This window comes from Pituophis catenifer, unplaced genomic scaffold (genome assembly GCF_029215685.1).
Source record: "Pituophis catenifer annectens isolate HBS135680 unplaced genomic scaffold, rPitCat1.0.hap2 SCAF_3, whole genome shotgun sequence".
NCBI lineage: Eukaryota > Metazoa > Chordata > Lepidosauria > Squamata > Colubridae > Pituophis > Pituophis catenifer.
The window spans coordinates 179,283,286-179,300,991 of NW_027256883.1; the positions used below are offsets into that span (position 1 = coordinate 179,283,286).

Here is a 17,706-nt window from a genome sequence, read left to right on the forward strand (position 1 = left end):
ATATTGATGGAATGATATGATGTGTAATACTCTAAAACAGCATGGATCTCTCATACAGCAATTGTCATTATTTCATATTACTTCTTCAAATGACAAGAGTCCCATTTGCAAGTAGGCATTACAGAGAAACTTGAGGACTCAGATTCTTCAGACATTTCCTTGAATTGCTCCTTTTCTGTCTCAGAAGTTTAAAAAGAGATGAGGTAATATTAGTTGATCAAAACATTACTCCTACTTTATATCCACTAGGGAATACTGAACAGTTTGAAATGTTTCTCTATAGCAATGGTCATTACAAATTTTCCACAGATACGTAGTGTCCACATTGTCTTATTTTCAAAAGTAAAAAGTAGGATTAAAGAAATTGGTTGTAACAAAAATGGGACAAAGACTGCACTCCTTTAATCTTGGAATGTTATGTACTTTCCTCTCCACCAGGAGTGTTCTACTTGTTGTGATGGCAGAAATCTATGGGTTCCATGGTGTTGGGGTGAATGAAGGGAGTTTTTGGATATGCTGAATCCCAGATCTTCTCATTTTCCCAAATGTGCCCAACATATTTACTTTAGTGCTTACTCCCCAGGGGGAGAGCCTTCTCTGTGGGGGCATCCGCCCTCTGGAATGAGCTCCCTCCCGGAATACGACTGATCCCAGACCTCCGTACTTTCCCTAAGGCCCTGAAGACTTTTTTATTCCACCAAGCCGGCCTAGCCTAAAAGGTCTTATGGGTTAGTTTTTTAAATTGTATAGATGTGGGGTTTTAAATTGGGAGGCCGATCAATTTAATTTATTTTAGTTATTTTTAACTTTTATATTATATGTATCTTAATTCCGGCTGTTCACCGCCCTGAGTCCTTCGGGAGAAGGGCGGTATATAAATTTAATTAATAAATAAAATAAATAAAAGTGCTAAAGAAGATGTCAGCAATTTTCTTTTCATACAGTACAACTACATTATGAAAATTTAAAAACAGTTCTAAAGAATCTAATAAAGGCAAACTAATAATCTAATATTTATTTTATAATGTTGTGACATATATGTTTACTTCTGTTTGTTTTGCAAATTTGATGGAAAATATGAATTACTTTCTTTTAACTTCAAGTCATGAAGAATATCTCTTGGCTAAGAATTTATCTCTGGAGAAAATATTACAATAATTGTTAGCAATTTTTTTAAACTTGTAAGATCACATGCTGTTTTTACTGTTAGTTAATGTCCTCAGGAATTCCTATCCCACTATTTCTATTACCATGTATTTGTAACTGCTCCGCATTGCTTCTTTGTGCCTCATTAGTAGTTTTCATTACCTCAATCCAGCTTTCTGAACTGACCTTGCATTTATTTTCTTCCTTCCTTCTTGTGTCTCATCCCTTTGCACTCAATTTTCTTGCTGTTGTTCTGACCTCTCTTCTTCCTTTTAGTAGCAGTACCGAGAGTATTAATATCTTTCAGTTTGAAAAGCAGTGAAACCATGTAAAATGACAATATCTATACCCTCTATTCAGTTGATTGCTTAATGAGGCATTTTTTTCTTCTTTCAGTTAAGAGGCTCATCAACATTCATTGTTAAGGAAATAAATCAGTCCTTTGCTACACCAAATGGTAAACAAGTTAAAAGGACACCCTTCAGCTACATTGCTTATCCTCTTTTGTCTTTTTTGTAGCTTTCTTGCTTCTCTTCTATATAATTACAACATAGAAGAACTATGTCAATCCTATTTAGACACTTTAATTTTAAAATTAAATTGATTTGCATAATTGGAGAATAAACTTAAACCAATCATAGTTTGGAAAATTGTATAAAATAAGCAGTACAGGTAATAATTGCAAGAAACTAAAAATGAATGTCTTTGATTTGGGGTTTTGGCCCCCTGCTCTTTTTTTCTTTACTCTTTTTGGCTTCCCCAACACATAAATCAATTGACCGTTTACTCTGCTGTTAAGAATTAATTATGTATCATTATGCATGATCCCTAGCAACTTTATAGATTTCCTCCATGATGATCTATTCTAATCTGGTCTTTCAGATTGCTTAATATTCCACCCATTGCTACTGCAACTGAATCCAACCACCTTGTTGCTGGTTGTCCTGTTTCCTTCTACTTTTCCCACCATTAGAGCCTTTTCCAGAGAGTTGAGTCTTTGAATAATGTATCCAAAGTAGGATAATTTGTGACTGGTCATTTGTGCCTTTGTGAGATTATCTTGATTGTTTGTATCTTTAGTTTTGCCTTATAGCTCTGTTCATTTGCTTGAGTCACCTGAAGCTATTTGCTGTAGGACTATATTTTTGCAATGTATCTCTTCTTTTAAATTTTATGGGATTGGTAGATGGGGAGGCATTTCTTTCAGCACTTTATTTAGATTAGGGCCAGTGTAGATAGCAGAACCTAACTGACTTTGGCTAATCATGAAAGCTGAGCAGGGTCTATTCTGATTAGTATTTAGATGTAGTACTAGATGAGAATTTCATGAGCAACTAGAATGTTGTAAAGAAACCTCCCAGAAGGCAATGGTAAACCACTTCCATATTGTTGCCAAGCTCTGGAGCCTACAGCAGCATCAAACTATTAAAACAGCCTGATGCATTCTGGAAATCCCAAAATGGAACTACAAAAACTATAATGACCATTCAATACTACAGAATATATTCCTGTTCAAGACTTAAGGCATAAGGGCAAACAAATAATGAACAATTGACAGTTTATTGGAAACATGGCCCAAAGAATATCTGAAATTAACATAAGAGCAATCAAATAAAAAGGAGTTTATCTGTGACAATTTGGCAGATTATTCAATGCAATGAGAGGCAGGGAATTGCGAGAGCAACATATTTGTTTCAATCAGATGAAATAATGGCTTTAGAAAGTAGCACATTCAAATTAGCGAGAGAAAGATGAAACAGAAGTTCAGAGAGTGTCAGTGGAAATAATTTATTTTACACAGTATTCAGCTGTAGAAGGAAAAAGCAGACAACAAACTTTCAGAGACATTTCACAACAAAGAAAACCAGAATTTTTAGTATTTTCATACCATAGCAAAATCCATTAAGAAGCAAAACCTAAAGTTTTACTGATAGACATGAAATGAAGCAATAAATCAAAATTTGTAGCTCTGGGATTTGGGATTCAATTTAGTACATTTAAAGTGTAATAGCCTATCGCAGGCATCTAGTGGGCCCTTTTTGGCTGAAGAGAGAATTTAGATTTTTTTCTTGAGATTTTTATACACAGTTCAGTTGAGGCCTTGGTCACCACTTGGAAGGAGGCTATGACAACAGATTGTCCTGAGGATTGTCTCTGTGCACAGATTCTGTGAGGTCCCCTGGTTTTCAGAGGGCCTACAAGAGAATCAATCATGAATGCCATTGGCATTCTATAGGGAGCAAATCCAAACAGATGCAAGTACAAGTAGTAATTTCTTAACCAACTGTTCAGTGACCATTCAAAGCACTGAACAAATGGTATTTAGGATTGGCCTTCGACTGACTACGACTGTTGAATCATCACTGTGTTCACATGGTCAAAATTTAGGTGCTTGGCATTTACAATTGCCTCCATTCCATTTTCAACACCCTCCACTGCCCATCTCCCCCATTTCTGGAGTTTGGGCCAGAGTACCATCCTGTACTCTGACCTGCACTCTGCCACCCTGCATTCCACCGTCTGGAATGCCCTTTGCCATTTTTGTCCCACTGCTGACAAAGTGCACCCAGCCAAAGCAGCTGCTGAATGCCTATGTCCACCACATGGCCAACAAGTGCTTCAGGCTGGTGTGCCTCGTTAGCTGAGGGAGGAAAAAGATGGTGAAGGGCAGCTTGGGACAGCAGCAGTGGCCCAGTGCAGGATGACTAAAGTGGTGGAGAGCAAGGTGGCCAAAAATGCAGAGATGTGGAGATAAGTGGTTGATGGAAATTGAAGCACAGTAGGGCAAAGTAAGAAAAATATGAGGTTCTCATCAAACAACCACAACCGGGAAATGATTATTGGAAATCCCATTGCTAAATGGTCAAGTCATGTGATGTTTTACTTAATGGCTGCTTCACTTAGCCACAAAAATTATGATACCAATTAAGGTTGATAAGTGAAGACTACTTGTAAGAACTTTTGCTGTAATATTGCTTGTGGGAAAATGGGCAATGAAAAAAGCTTACAGTATTTTCCACCTTACTGCATCTTTGAGTGTCAGCCAGCAGGCCCTTCTGGCTGAGAAAGAATTGGTGGAGCAATTACAGGTTCACTGTGGAGCTTTTCTCATCATTTGGTGAAGTTGCTCAGTTTCACTCTAAGTTTGAATCCTATGGAGGTGACTGAAGCACAGTCTTCTAGAATGAGTTCAAGTCTGTTAATCCTGAGGAAGTGGACAGGGACTTTGGAGATATGTATCTGCCATATATATTAGATCCATGTCCCTCATGGCTGATTGAGGCCTCCAAGAATCCACATGTGAATAGATCTAAGTGATGGTATATGCCTTTTGGAGGGGAGGGAATGGTTCTGCTAGCTCTGAAAGAGATGGTGGTATTCCCCTTCTTCAAGAGATCATCCTTGGACTAAATTAATCTGGACAATTTTCATACAGTTTCCCACAATCTCTTCAGTTGGCTTCTAGCTTCAGAGGGCCTTGGAGGAAGCAGATCATCTTTCTAGTTGAGATTCAGACTAGGATATAGTACTGAAATGGGTGTTGTGCTTGTTGATGACCTATTGCAAGTTTAGAATGGGAGTGATGCATTAATCCTGGGCCTTCTTGATCCTAGGTGGCCTTTATACCATCAGCCTAACTCATAGTATACCTCTGGATCAGAGACGGGGAGTGCTGGAGAATATTTTGTGTTGGTTCTCCTTCTTTGAGGCCCAGTCTGTGTTGGTGGGAGAGGAATTTTCAAGGTTAGCCCCCCCCCCCCACTTTGTGGGCTGTCACAGGGCTCTACCTTCTTCCCCCCTCCTTTTTTATATCTACGTGTAGCCACTGGTTGAGGTCATCCATCAGTACTAAGTGATGTATCACCAATATGCTGATGACACCCAGGTGCAAATGACATCTCTGTTGCCAACTATCTAAGTGAAGCTGAGGAGATTATGTCCTAATATCTGATAGCTAGAAACGATAAAAGAGGTTGTGACTCAACCCTGCCAAGACTGATTTCTCCTTATTTCTAGGTTGGTTCTCTCCTTGATTAGTTTCCATTCATTGTTTCTTGTTCTGCTTTCAGCTACTTTGGAGAATAGGTTCTCTACACCCTTTCTAGTCTCAATATCTTTTTTATATTGTGCTGACCAAAACTGGACACCAATTTTGAAATGTAACTTCCCCAGTGTTTAATTGTGGCCGACGCATTAAACATGTAGGTTACACAAACTGAAATCTAATATATACAAACTAAAGAAAAGTAGAAATATTCATGAATCCTTTTTTTTTTAATGTTCATTGTAGCATTTTCCCTCAAGTGTAGGGTCTGCTTTTTTTTCAGATCAACTAAGTGCTGATCTATTTGCAACAGGAATTGACTGACGAACTTGCTATCCGAACTTTGAATCATAGGTTTAGGTACAAAAGCCAGCCAAGTATTAAATCATAGGCTTAGGTATGAAAGCCAGCTGGATGACTTTGACCCAAAGTCACCCAGATAACTTTCATACCTAAGGCAGAATTAGAACTCATAGTCTCTTACTTTCTAGCCTTGTACTTTAACCACTAGACCAATCTAGCTCTCAAAATGTTTGTCAACATTTAAGAATCATTAATGAGAACTTGTCTTATTCTTATAATTTACTTTGTATTAAGTGTTTACTTTCCATCACTACTTGTTCCAATTAGTGGTGAAAAGTGTAAAACAGTAAATAGCTTCCATACATAATAGTCATACTACCAATGTTGGAAGATATAATGGAAGGAAGTTGGTTCTTTTAGGTTTCAGAATTGATTATGATTTTTCAATAGCCACCTTATGCTATAATCAACTATATTCCAGTTTTACTCTTAAAATGACAGAACAATGCTAGAACTTGTTTGCTACATTAAAATTGGTCATACCCTCTTTTTCTTATCCAAATCCACATTCATAAATATGGTACATCATTGATGTTAAAAACACTTTATATTACTCCCATAAACACCATATTAGAATTACAGTAATATATTTATATGAACAGCTGTTCTGTGTGAGATGAAAGAGCTGTCTGTTCCTGTGCCTAATCATTTGCCCAAGGGAAGGTCAGATGTAAGACACAATAGCAACCATACCAATAATGTTACTTGAAAGCATATATTGAATGCAGTTTCATTTCTAGAAGATGCTGACTACAAAACTCAAGAAGTAAGAGAAGATCTTTAAGGCTTCCTTCCTTTAATCTGTTTAAGAAAACAGATTCCAGCCACTCAGAATTTCCAAAATACTAATACGTGGGGCCTAGTCCTTCATAGTTATCAGAGTTCAACTGTGAACAGAAGAATAATCTTCAGGTCAGGTATATGTATCCTGTATAATACATAGCCCTTTGCTTGAAAGCAAATATAAAACAACATAATAAAGAGTTCAGCTGTATGATTGCTAATCGTAACATCTGACAACATTTTTCAGCTTTTTCAGTAAAAATGTTCTTTTTGGCTTCAGAAGAGAGAATAAAGACTAAATAAACTAGAACTAATTAAGGAAGGAAACCAGGCTCCATTAATCGAGATTTCTTTTGCTGTATATTTTTACATGCTTATCCTATCCTCAGGGAACAATTTCCAGGTGTGGGCAGCAATTTGGGTGTTGTCTATTTTGCATTTCTCGGATGTTAACACTAAATAGCATTTAAGGGAGAAGGCCCAATTTTCATAGCATGTATGCTTATTGAATTCATGACCTCCAGGAGAACAAAGTGGGAAAAATAAGCACAGTTATAACATTGTAATATAAATTTAGATAATCTTATTCATCAGATTTGAATCTGATTACCTAGTTGTTTATTAAATGACTTATTTGGAATTAAAACTTAATGAAGTGCCAATAGAAGTTGAAATTATATAATAAATCATATACTATCACTAGCATAATCATTAGTAGTAAAAGGTGAACCTTAGCAAGAAAATATGAGTTGGAAACCTCAAAAGAAGGAAAAATTGTGCATAATTATGTTAACAATCATGTACTTAATTGTTCCTTCCTTGACTTTTTCCAGTTCATATTTTCCTGCTAAGGTTTACTTTTTGTTACTAAAGACAGAATATTGTAGAAAAGCTATGACATATTTCATGTTTTTTAATGTTTAACTGAAAGGCAGTGTTGAATTAGAAAATAATTTCCCAATAGCAATAGAAATTGCATATTAACGGTAAAATAAGAATGTGTTTAACCATCTTCCTTTTTGCTTTAGAGTTTTTCAAGGCTTTCTAAAGTAGCACACTAAATTACTTTACTGTATATTTATATTATATTACTTAAAATGCATTTAGGGTATACAGAAAAATATAACAAGAACTTGAGAAAAAGCAGGTCAACTTGAAAATGGTGTTTCTCAGATATGATAACTTTAAGATGTATGGATTTCAACTCACACTATGCTGGCTGGCAAATTCTAGGCAATTTCAATTGTATCAGAAATGAGTATGCCTATCTCCTGCATTGGAGCACAGTAGTTGGGCACAATATTTAGAACACTATGACGCAATAGAAATTCTGCTACAGAGTTTAAAGTATTTTTTTTATCTTTGAACCCAGCTGTTGGAAATTGTACTGGAATCTTTTTGGTTTGCAAAAACATAAATATTAGAGTCTTCTCCTTTCCCTGTTCCTTTTTTGGATTAAGTACTGGTAACAGAAGTAAATGATTGAAGCCAATTGAATGAAGTTTTTTCTTTGGGGGGGGGAGTAAATGGTTATTTATGCCCTAGTTCCTCATTTCAAAATTGCATTCTTGTAAACATTTCAAGAACATGCTTTTAATTACACTTATGCCATCTGTGAATGCTTTTGAATTTTAAAAGTAAGTTTGTAGTGTTCCATAATCCTACACATATCTACAATCAAAACGGTATGTTTTTCCTGGCTCTTCACAATCCCTTTGTTGTCAACATTGCAGAATAATTTCCAGTACCTAGCCCTGTTCCTTTTTATTAAAAACAGAAATAAAGGAAGCCCAATGAAACTAAAAAATACATAGCAATGCAGTTTCATTTGTTCATTTTTCTTTATTTCACTACTGCCACAGGCTCACAGTTAGGTCAGCCAAAAAGAGTTTGGGAAAATTCTCTCGGGCTCTTCTTAGTATTCTGTAGATTGGCTGAGTTACTGCTTTTAAACTGTTGCTTCTCTTTTGGTTTTGCGGCAGCTTTCTATCCAGGAAACAAAGTATAAACTCAAGTTATTAGCTAAGTGTTTGACACATTCCCTCTCTTTGTTTCCTGTATCTACTCTTACAGTGGGATATGGAAGACACTAATGTACAAAAAAACACATATTGTTTCTCTTATGCTATGCTCTGATTTGCAAGGTTCCATTTCAACTCTATTAATAGCCTAAATACAGAGAGAGAAGTCACATTCTGTACCGATTACAGTTTGTGGACCATCATCAATGGTAGACTTCTATAATTATGGCAGCCTTAGGTCTCAGGCTAAAAACTGGGAGAGTGTAACTTCTAGTTCCACTTAGGCACGAAGCCAGCTGGGTAACCTTGGGCCAGGAATTACCTCTCAGACCTAGGAAGGAAACAATGGTAAACACTTGTGAAATTTTGTCAAGAAAACTTGTCCACACATTTGTCAGAAATTACACTGATTTGAAGGCACCAAAACAAATAAGGAAAGGTCTATTTTTTTTACATAACAGTCTAATTGACATACCAAATTAATATTTGCCTTTTTTTTTTTCTTTGAGAAAATCTTTAAGCAATTTTGCTGGATATATCATACAAGCTGCTTGCAGTTTTGATTAAAATGCATCCCTTAAAATGCATCCCTGCATTAAGTCCTTTTTTTGAAAAAGGAGTCTACAACACAGAAACTCACTCTTGTCTCAGCTTTAGATTTAAAAAACTTTGTTATGCAATTGTGGTTTATGTGGGATGCAAACAAACCAAGTACTGGTAAGGATTACAAGTACAGAAGAGGTTGGAGCTTTCCAATGGGGACTATAGGAAAGGTCAAATAATTTCCTGTGATTTACTTAGTTTTTTATTCACTTGACTAACTTGGCAAAAGTGGAGTTACAATTCTTTCTGCTTCAGTGAACGTAATTCCTGAAAAGTGTGGTCAGCATTATATCCCTTTCTTTAAGAAATTATTTCATTCTGTTTGCTGTAACTGTACCATTCCCTGGTACTGAGTTCTCTTTGTACCGCGTCTAAATTGTATTGTCATGTAATGCTCAAAAAGTATTAATTAAAATGTAAAACTGGACATACGTTTTCAGTAAGATACTACAGGGGAAAGATGCCATATCTACTATTCCTCAATCATGGAAGTTATAGATTATAACACACATACACTCATACTTTTTTTACATTTACATTTGAATACATGATATGCCTGAGAACAATATACCAACTTTGTTTGCTAGAAAGATTAAATTTTCCCTTAGTTTGTCTTTAAAATAGGAGATATACTGACAATAGAATAAACAGGAAAGCTGTTGGAAATGCAGGGTTATCTTCCTTTTGAATAAATGCAGTCCTTGTGGTGTACCCCTATTAAATAGATGAATGCTATATATTTACACAGAGAAGTACTTCCTTCATAGCAATATAATTAGAGAAAACTAGCCTGCCTCTGTACTTTGATTGGAATTGTGCTTCCTCTTGACAAATTTTCTGCTTGAAAGTATTCTAAGTAAAATCTCCCTAGTGGTGCTTGGTTGGCGGCTACATGGTCCTATCCATACAATTTTATGCATAACAGAAATCATTTCCTGCTGCATTCTTCCAGAATATTTTTTTACTTCCCAGTGTAGTTTACAGCTAGAAAGGAATTCTATTGTGGTCTCCCAACCAAGTCCTAACCAGCCTCAGTCCTGCTTAACTTGCAAGCCCAAACAAGGATGGCTATATGCTATTATTTTATTTTGTAGAATATAAGTACTTACATTGTAATACTTTAAGTGGATTGTCTCCATATTTAACATATTATGGAAAATTTTCATTAAAAATAATTTTATTTTGTTAAGCATGGATATGAGTTTTCATATACCGTGTTTTCCTGAAAATAAGACCCTGTCTTATATTTTTTTGAACCCTGAAATAAACATTTGGCCTTATTGCCATGCACTCAAAAGCCTGATTGGGCTTATTATCAGGGGATGTCTTATTTTGTGAGAAACAGGGTACCTCTGTGTTTCTCCATTTTTGGCAAAGGAAACTTTGGCCTAAGATACATACAAAATAATGGTGAACTGTATTAAGTTATTCTAAGCAGCAAAACTTGTTAGAGCCATTAACAAAAAAATATCCAAATGTTGGATAATGAAATGCTGATGGCCAGAAAATAATTTGCTTGTTAAAATAAACTTTTAAAACTGACATAAAATGAGGTTTTACTTCTAAATAATTTACTTCATACATTTCAGTTGTGGGTATGACATTTAGAAAGCTGATGTGGCCTTGAATCCTAAAGCCTAGATTATCTAGTTTAATTTGCTTTCTAAATTACTCAGTTTATAAAGAAAAATTTGGAGCTGATTTTTCTTTAATGTTAATTTTGAAGTATGTAAAGAAATTTTAAAAATTCTATTTCAGAGTTGAGACCAAATAACAGCAGCTGCATATCAGAATGTGATAAACATTACTTAGGTTAATATTAATTGTAGTACATTTTCCATATAAAATAGAGAGCATGTGATTTACTTAAGATTGATACTAAAAAAATGAAATGAAAGTTAATTCCGATTTTTTAAAGTTTAAAAAGTACAACATTAAAAAACTAATAAATATAAAAACAGAATCTCAGAATTAATCAGTAAAGATAAAAGGCTGTTTTTCAGTTATTTATATAGTTAAATATCTCTGCATGTGCATAAAGTTCTTTCCTGTAGATAAATGCTCACAGATTTTTCTGTAATCATTTATGTAATTAATGTGAAAACAAACCACTTAGTTTGACAAATATACACTTTTGACAGAATTTCTTTAAGGAAAAATCTTTGGCATTAAACATTAGATCTCCAGAAAGAATAGTGTGTTTATCTGAGTGTGAATATGTGTTTCATTCTTCTGTAACAAATGACAAATGCCTAAATATAAGACTGTCTATGCTAGTTAGTCATATAAGAATGATATTTTAACTTTTTAAAAGATCTTCAGTTCATACTTCACTTCTGTATTTATTTAATATAAATGTTTCATATAAACACCTTTCTTTCAAGTTCATGTTGATACTTTAGTCTAACCAAGGTTATCTTAATGTTGCCAGAAATATCTGCTATTATTGGTATATTTAATATATATATATATATAATTTCTAGACTGCAGTATTTTGCAATATTTTTAAATAGTTCAAAAAGTTTCTAGATAAGTTCCAGAGATATTGCCCTGCTGGATTTATGTTATTTGTCACTTACTTTCATAATCATCATATTTTCAGCTTTCCAGCTTTAATGCTAAAACTATTTATTATTGTTATTGCTAATCTGAGCTTCTTTTATCTCTATTTACAGCATGAAAGACTCTCCAGGTAAGATTTCCAGAATTCATGCTTTTGTTAGAGCATGCATCTCTCCCTCCCTCCCTCCCTCCCTCTCTCTCTCTCTCTCTCTCTCTCTCTCCCTCCCTCCCTCCCTCCCTCCCTCCCTCCCTCCCTCTCTCTCTCTCTCTCTCTCTTTCTCTAAACAGTTCATTTAGTGACCATTCAAAGTTACAATGGCATTGAAAAAAGTGACCTATGACCTTTTTCACACAACCTTTGTAACATCCCCATGATCATGCAATCAAAATTCAGATGCTTGGCAAGTGACTCATACTTATGACCGTGCTGTGTCCTAAAGTCATGTGATCAGTTTTTGCGACCTTTTGACAAGCAAAATCAAGGGGGAAGCCAGATTCCCTTAACGACTGTGGCTTATCAACTACGGTGATTACTTAACAACTGTGGCAAGAAGGGTTGCAAAATGAGGCAAAACTCAATTAACAGATGTCTCACTTAACAGAAATTTTGAGCTCAGTTGTGGTCATAAGTTGAGGACTACCTGTATTTGTTTTCAAGACTACCATCTTTTATCTGATCAGTATGGTCACCTCTTATCTGAATTCCTTTGTTTTTCAAATATTATGTTCTTCTGTCAGTTTTTGAATGAACGTTTCTTTCTTTCACTTCTACACTTGCTAGGTTACAGGTAAATAGTTTTAGTAGTTTGTTATTCTTTTGTCATTGTATTGGGTATCTCTTCTATAAGAACTTTTTTTTTTCCTGAAGTTGTAAATGGTTTTGAAAGTAAATGAAGCTGTTTTAAACCATATCTAACTTCAGGCTGGATTCAGCAAGTTCAAGCACTGGCACTAGTGATACCTATAGTGATCGACCCTCAGGCCGCACCAGTGCCTATACCAGAAGAGCCGCTCTCAGCAGCAGAACAGAAGATGATAGTAGCAAGGATTATAAAAAGGTGGGCCATTGCTGAATTTTTTTTCTTTTCTTTTTCTTTCTTTTCGTTTGAAGCCTGCACTAGGCTTCTCTCATTATCTCAATAGCCACATGCCAAGGGGATCAGGTACCATGGGAGGCAGGTGATAAAGAGATTTAAATAGGGAATCAGGACATTAAGACCTTATTTTCCTCTTAATCTTTCCCAATGCAAAATACAAAATATTTAGCTTACCCACTTGGAGTCTTTGGGAATTGCAAAAAGGATGTTTGCAGGCCATATCCAGCTCCCACACTACCCTTTTTGTATCACTAGATAAGATTGAGCCCTTCTTTAATTCCCACTGTTTTCTTTTTATCAGTTAATACAAAGCAGTTTCGAATGTAGCTGGAAACCATTGGAGAAAAAGCCAATAGAGTAATAAAGATTTAAAGCCCCAATAAAAGAAATATATCAAGAAAATGATGTTAAAGTCCAGCTTCAAACAAGTTTAATGAAGTTTTCTGGACCAGGGGTCTACAACATTAAACACTCAAAGAGCCATTTGGACCAGTTTCCCAAAGAAAAGAAAACACCGGGAGCCACAAAACCCTTCCCGTGCCTGACTATTTCTTGAGCAGCCACAAAACTAGCATATGTAGATGAATTAAATGTTCTGTTTTCTTCTAAAACTTTTCTTTTCTTGGGTTTATCCATGGTTGGCCTACCAGGGGTTGAGAAGCTCAATAAATCATGTGCCGGTGGGTAACAGGGAGCCACAGCAGAGGGGTGAAAGAGCCACATGTGGCTCCAGAGCCACAGGTTGCTGACCCCTGGTCTGGACTGTATTACAAATAACTGTATTTGCACTCCTATGTTTGCCTTTTCCATGGAGTTGTTGACTTTGATTGGGTTCCCTTTGTATGGAATAAGAAAATGTTGGTGTAAAATTTGAATATAATGTCTAATTTTTTTATTGGACTTTCCAAGTTGCATTTGAGCATATATTTAGTTTACTTGGAGGATCAATAACCAAAATGGTATATGAAATAATGTGCGAATAATCACTTTAAACTGAATTTTATCTGGTATTTAAAGTGTGCTGCGAGAAGTACTTTTAGACCATGCTTTTATTCCACATGAACTAAAAGGATGTGCCTGCCTGGAGTGATGCAGGGGTCTTGTGAAATTATGCAGTTACCTGAAGATGTTGGCTGAAAATTAATTGAGCTGTTCTCCAATATGTCACCATCGATTGTTCAGTAGATGGAATATTATCTAATACCGAGGTATAATTCCACTTTTGTTTTGCTTTTTCTGTTTAGCTCTATGAGAGTGCCCTGTCTGAAAATCAGAAACTGAAATCTAAACTGCAAGATTCCCAGACAGAACTCGCAGATATTAAGTCAAAAATGGACAAACTAACTCAGGTGAAGAAACTCTGGGAAATCAGGGATGTACTGAAAAAAACAAGGAGTAATGTCAACTTGCAAAGCTTTCAAGTTGCCATGAGCAGGAGGGAGGGAGAACTGGTGGAGCTGATTGATTTCCCTAATTGAAATTACATTCCACAGATGCTTTTCTACCGCAATCAATAGGAGAGTTTTGGGTTTCACAGCCAGCCAAAGTGGTTAATTGGAGAATGTGATTTATGATATGGCCAGGGAGGAGGGGAGAGAGACAGGGTCATAGGGGAATGTAAATCTATGTAGGATTAGTTCTAACTGCATCTGAATATTGCCAAAATGGTGCTCCTAATAAATGACTGTATTTCTTTTGAAGTTTCGCTTGTGGCTCATGAATTAATTAGGGCATCTTTTGGAAACTTCACAGAGGAAATTTTTAAAAAAGTTTATTATTGTTGATAAGAGAATTAATAAAAAAAACACTGAGTGCAATAATCTACGTATGCTCTGGATTTCTAATAAATACTTGATTGTTGTTTTAAACAATACTGCAAAAATTATTACTTTGTAACAGAGTATTTTGTTTGTTTGTTTTAAATAGCAGAAACAGGAGAAAACTTCAGATCGTTCAAGTATGCTTGAGATGGAAAAAAGGGTACGTCTTTACGGGTTTTCAGAATCTATTTGGATTGTATAAATATTTTGAAAACCAAACAGCAAAGATTATTCTTTTCCTAGCAAAAGATTCCTAAACCATCCAATTATTTTTGGATAATATCTGGCTCCTGAAGTTACTTATTGAATTCTCAAAATATTTCTGCATTGCATCTTAAGCTATTTGGCTGCTCTCTGTAAACTGTTTGGAAATTAAAGCAGCTGAAGAAATTGTTTTCCAGTTTTCAGTCTTTTGTTCTATGTTGACAGCACGGTGTTCTGTCCGATTTTGTGGGAGCATCTTCTACCAACTCACCCTTCTATTCTCCCTTCCTATTTGGTGTAACCATATATGGTGGAGAAGGAAAAGGGAGACCATTTTTCCATTCTTGTCACTTGACTAGAAGGGGAAACTGATAGAGCCCTAATAAATTTCATCTTGTCCAGAAAAGGTGGGGGAGGGGAAAATGTATCATTTCTTTGGCTAATTGGTGAACTTGTAAAAAAAAAGTTTCAGCTTTTCACTGATACAACAGTTAAATTGTTAAAGAAAAGGCCCAGAGTATCACCAGTCCAGCAACCTGATTCATTGTTTTCTTTGGCTCGTTTTCTACCCTTATTCATTATTGCTAAGGATTTAGACATACTAGGAGCAGGCAGATGAATAGAGTAGAACTAAGGAGGAGAGCAGGTAGAATAAAATTAAGGGGAAAAAAATCTCAAGTTCCTACTTTCTGGGGAGGGGGGCAGATAGCCCATTGTGTAGAACCTGCCACAGGACACAGTAGCTAATTGGAGTGGAGGTGATTGTTTACAATGAAGTGAACTTCAACATCTGAATTTGACAATACCGCTTCTAGCAACAAAAGATGCAGTATGCTACTTGTAATGGAATACATGGTACGAAGGCTGGAAATTGCTTTCCTAATCGGTTTGGGGGTGGTGGAGAATAGGGCCTGTCCTCCAAAAATGGTAGCTGATACTTATGCTTAGACAATAAGCTCTCAGGCTAGCTTACTGATATTTTTATTAACTTTAAAGCACTTTATTTTTTAAAGAGTTCATTATATGCCTGGATTTTGCAGTATGACAAATCTAATACTATATATGAGTTAGACATAGCTCTCATTGTATGGTTGTACAGCTAATGCTATATATTAGAGTATTTATTGATTTCATTTTGATTTTGAAAACCTGAAGTAAGAATAATTTGTTGTTTCAAAATTGTTAAAAATATGTTGACATACAGCATTAATATCTGATATTCCAATTTCTTGAAAGGGTTACTTTTGAGGATAATGGTTTGAAAAAACCTTTTCAGATACAGGTAGTCCTTGTTTAACAACTATTTAACAACAGCTCTGAAAATTTCAATTATCACCTGAACTGAAACTTACAACCATCACTCCATCCCCAGTCACGTGATCACAATTTGACTGTTTGGCAATGTGCTCACATTTACAAACATTTGCAGTGTCCTCTGGACACATGATCACAATTTCTGACCTTTTTTTGCCAATTTTTGTTGGTTAAACTGGATTTACACCCTGGTGACTTGACTTATGACCAGAATTATTTGTCCTAATTGTGGTCGTAAGTCAAGGACTATTGTTTAGATCTACAGGTAAAACATATGCTTAATATATGTTACATAATCATTATCAAGCCTAATCAGTAATAAAATTCTGTTTCTTCCAAGGCCTGTCAGTAAACAAGAATTTTAGTGTGCCTAATATACAATCTTATCAAAATGACATGAAAACTCTAGGGGCCATAAATTAATTCTTGGTGCCTTTCTTTTTTGCTGCTATTCTCTGGAAAAAAAAGATGGATGTTGGTTCTTGAGTCTGTCACTGGTATTGGTATTGTTTGCTATGGAATGGTATGTCCAGTGCATAGCTCCCATTATTTAAAAAAAATATCTAGTAGTTTGGGGCAAGAATTTGGCCCTTTGCGGTGTCATTTTTGTTATCTAAGTACAAAAAAACTATCAGTGAGATGTGGAAATTTGATTTGGTCTGAGTGTGCATTTATGTGAAGAAACAAATAGAATCAAAAATTGAAAGAACACAGCTACTGTGTCTGTTCAAAGTTGGGGTTGAAAAAAACAAGAAAGGATAATGGGAATACGAGTTGAGAAAGGGGAAGTATTATATGGCACAAATGTTTTTGCCTTGGAGTAGGACTAGATTGTGTTTGAAAGCCCTTAAGCCTATGAGATTTCTTGTACTTTCTCAAATCTCATGAAAGATGATCACTATGAAAATATTTCCTGAACAGGAAAAACGAGTCCTTGAACGGAAGCTTTCTGAAATGGAAGAAGAGATGAAGGTATGAAAATGTATCATTTATTTACCATCTTCTAAATCCAGTCTCATCTTTTAAATTGCTATGTAAGAATAGTATTAATTATAATTAAAATCTTGTTGTTCAAATCTTCTAACTAAATTCCCTCATTTAAAATAGCAATGGTATCCTTATGCTTTTCTGGTTGAGTTGGAAGCATTTTCTAATATTTTTCTTCCAAATTTTGGTGCAATCTATTCTGCAGCATTTTTATCAAAACATTGTTATCTGTGCCTGTATTGGCTACTAAGGATTCCTTCCAATCCTTTCTAATACTGGCCTACTGATTCAACTGAATGTTAATTAAAAGTTGAAACAGTATTTTACTTGTAAAAGACTTTCCTCCTTGTAAGACAAATATTGTAGTCTTTCTTATTACATTCCTTGCTCAAATGCCTTGCCTTTGGATATACCTAAATTCTTATGATTTAAAAATGAAGCTTTTATTCCTATTTGATTGATTCTTTTAATATGGAGCACTGGGAAGGAGATAAGTTCATATTATCAAAAATGTTTTCCATATTTTTAGTGGAAAAAATGTTCCCTGGAATGCAATAGTTCTGCTATTTATAGAATTATAAATATGTATAAATTTAAGAAATAAATAAATAAACAAGAATCTGTTTCCAAAAACCAATGATACATGAAAGATTAAAATAAGCCTTAAATATTACTGTTTTAAATATATATTCAAAAGAGTAATGAGAATTTCAGCTTTACGGCAAGATTATATGGTAAATGAAACCTTTTGTCAATAATTT

At 35.2% G+C, this 17,706-nt stretch overlaps 1 protein-coding gene across 12 annotated transcripts in view; it reads left to right on the forward strand.

Annotated features, from left to right (window-relative positions):
* PPP1R12B (protein phosphatase 1 regulatory subunit 12B) overlaps positions 1-17,706 on the forward strand; it is a 110,096-nt gene that overhangs the window by 72,107 nt on the left and 20,283 nt on the right. For 5 of the 12 annotated variants that reach the window (XM_070941596.1, XM_070941597.1, XM_070941592.1 and 2 more), the window contains 5 exons: positions 11,637-11,653; positions 12,446-12,581; positions 13,865-13,969; positions 14,547-14,600; positions 16,880-16,930. In XM_070941596.1, coding sequence (XP_070797697.1) covers positions 11,637-11,653; positions 12,446-12,581; positions 13,865-13,969; positions 14,547-14,600; positions 16,880-16,930 — 363 coding nt within the window. Of the gene's footprint in view, positions 1-11,636; positions 11,654-12,445; positions 12,582-13,864; positions 13,970-14,546; positions 14,601-16,849; positions 16,931-17,706 lie in introns of all 12 variants that reach the window. The other 7 variants (XM_070941595.1, XM_070941589.1, XM_070941590.1 and 4 more) reach the window with 3 other exon arrangements.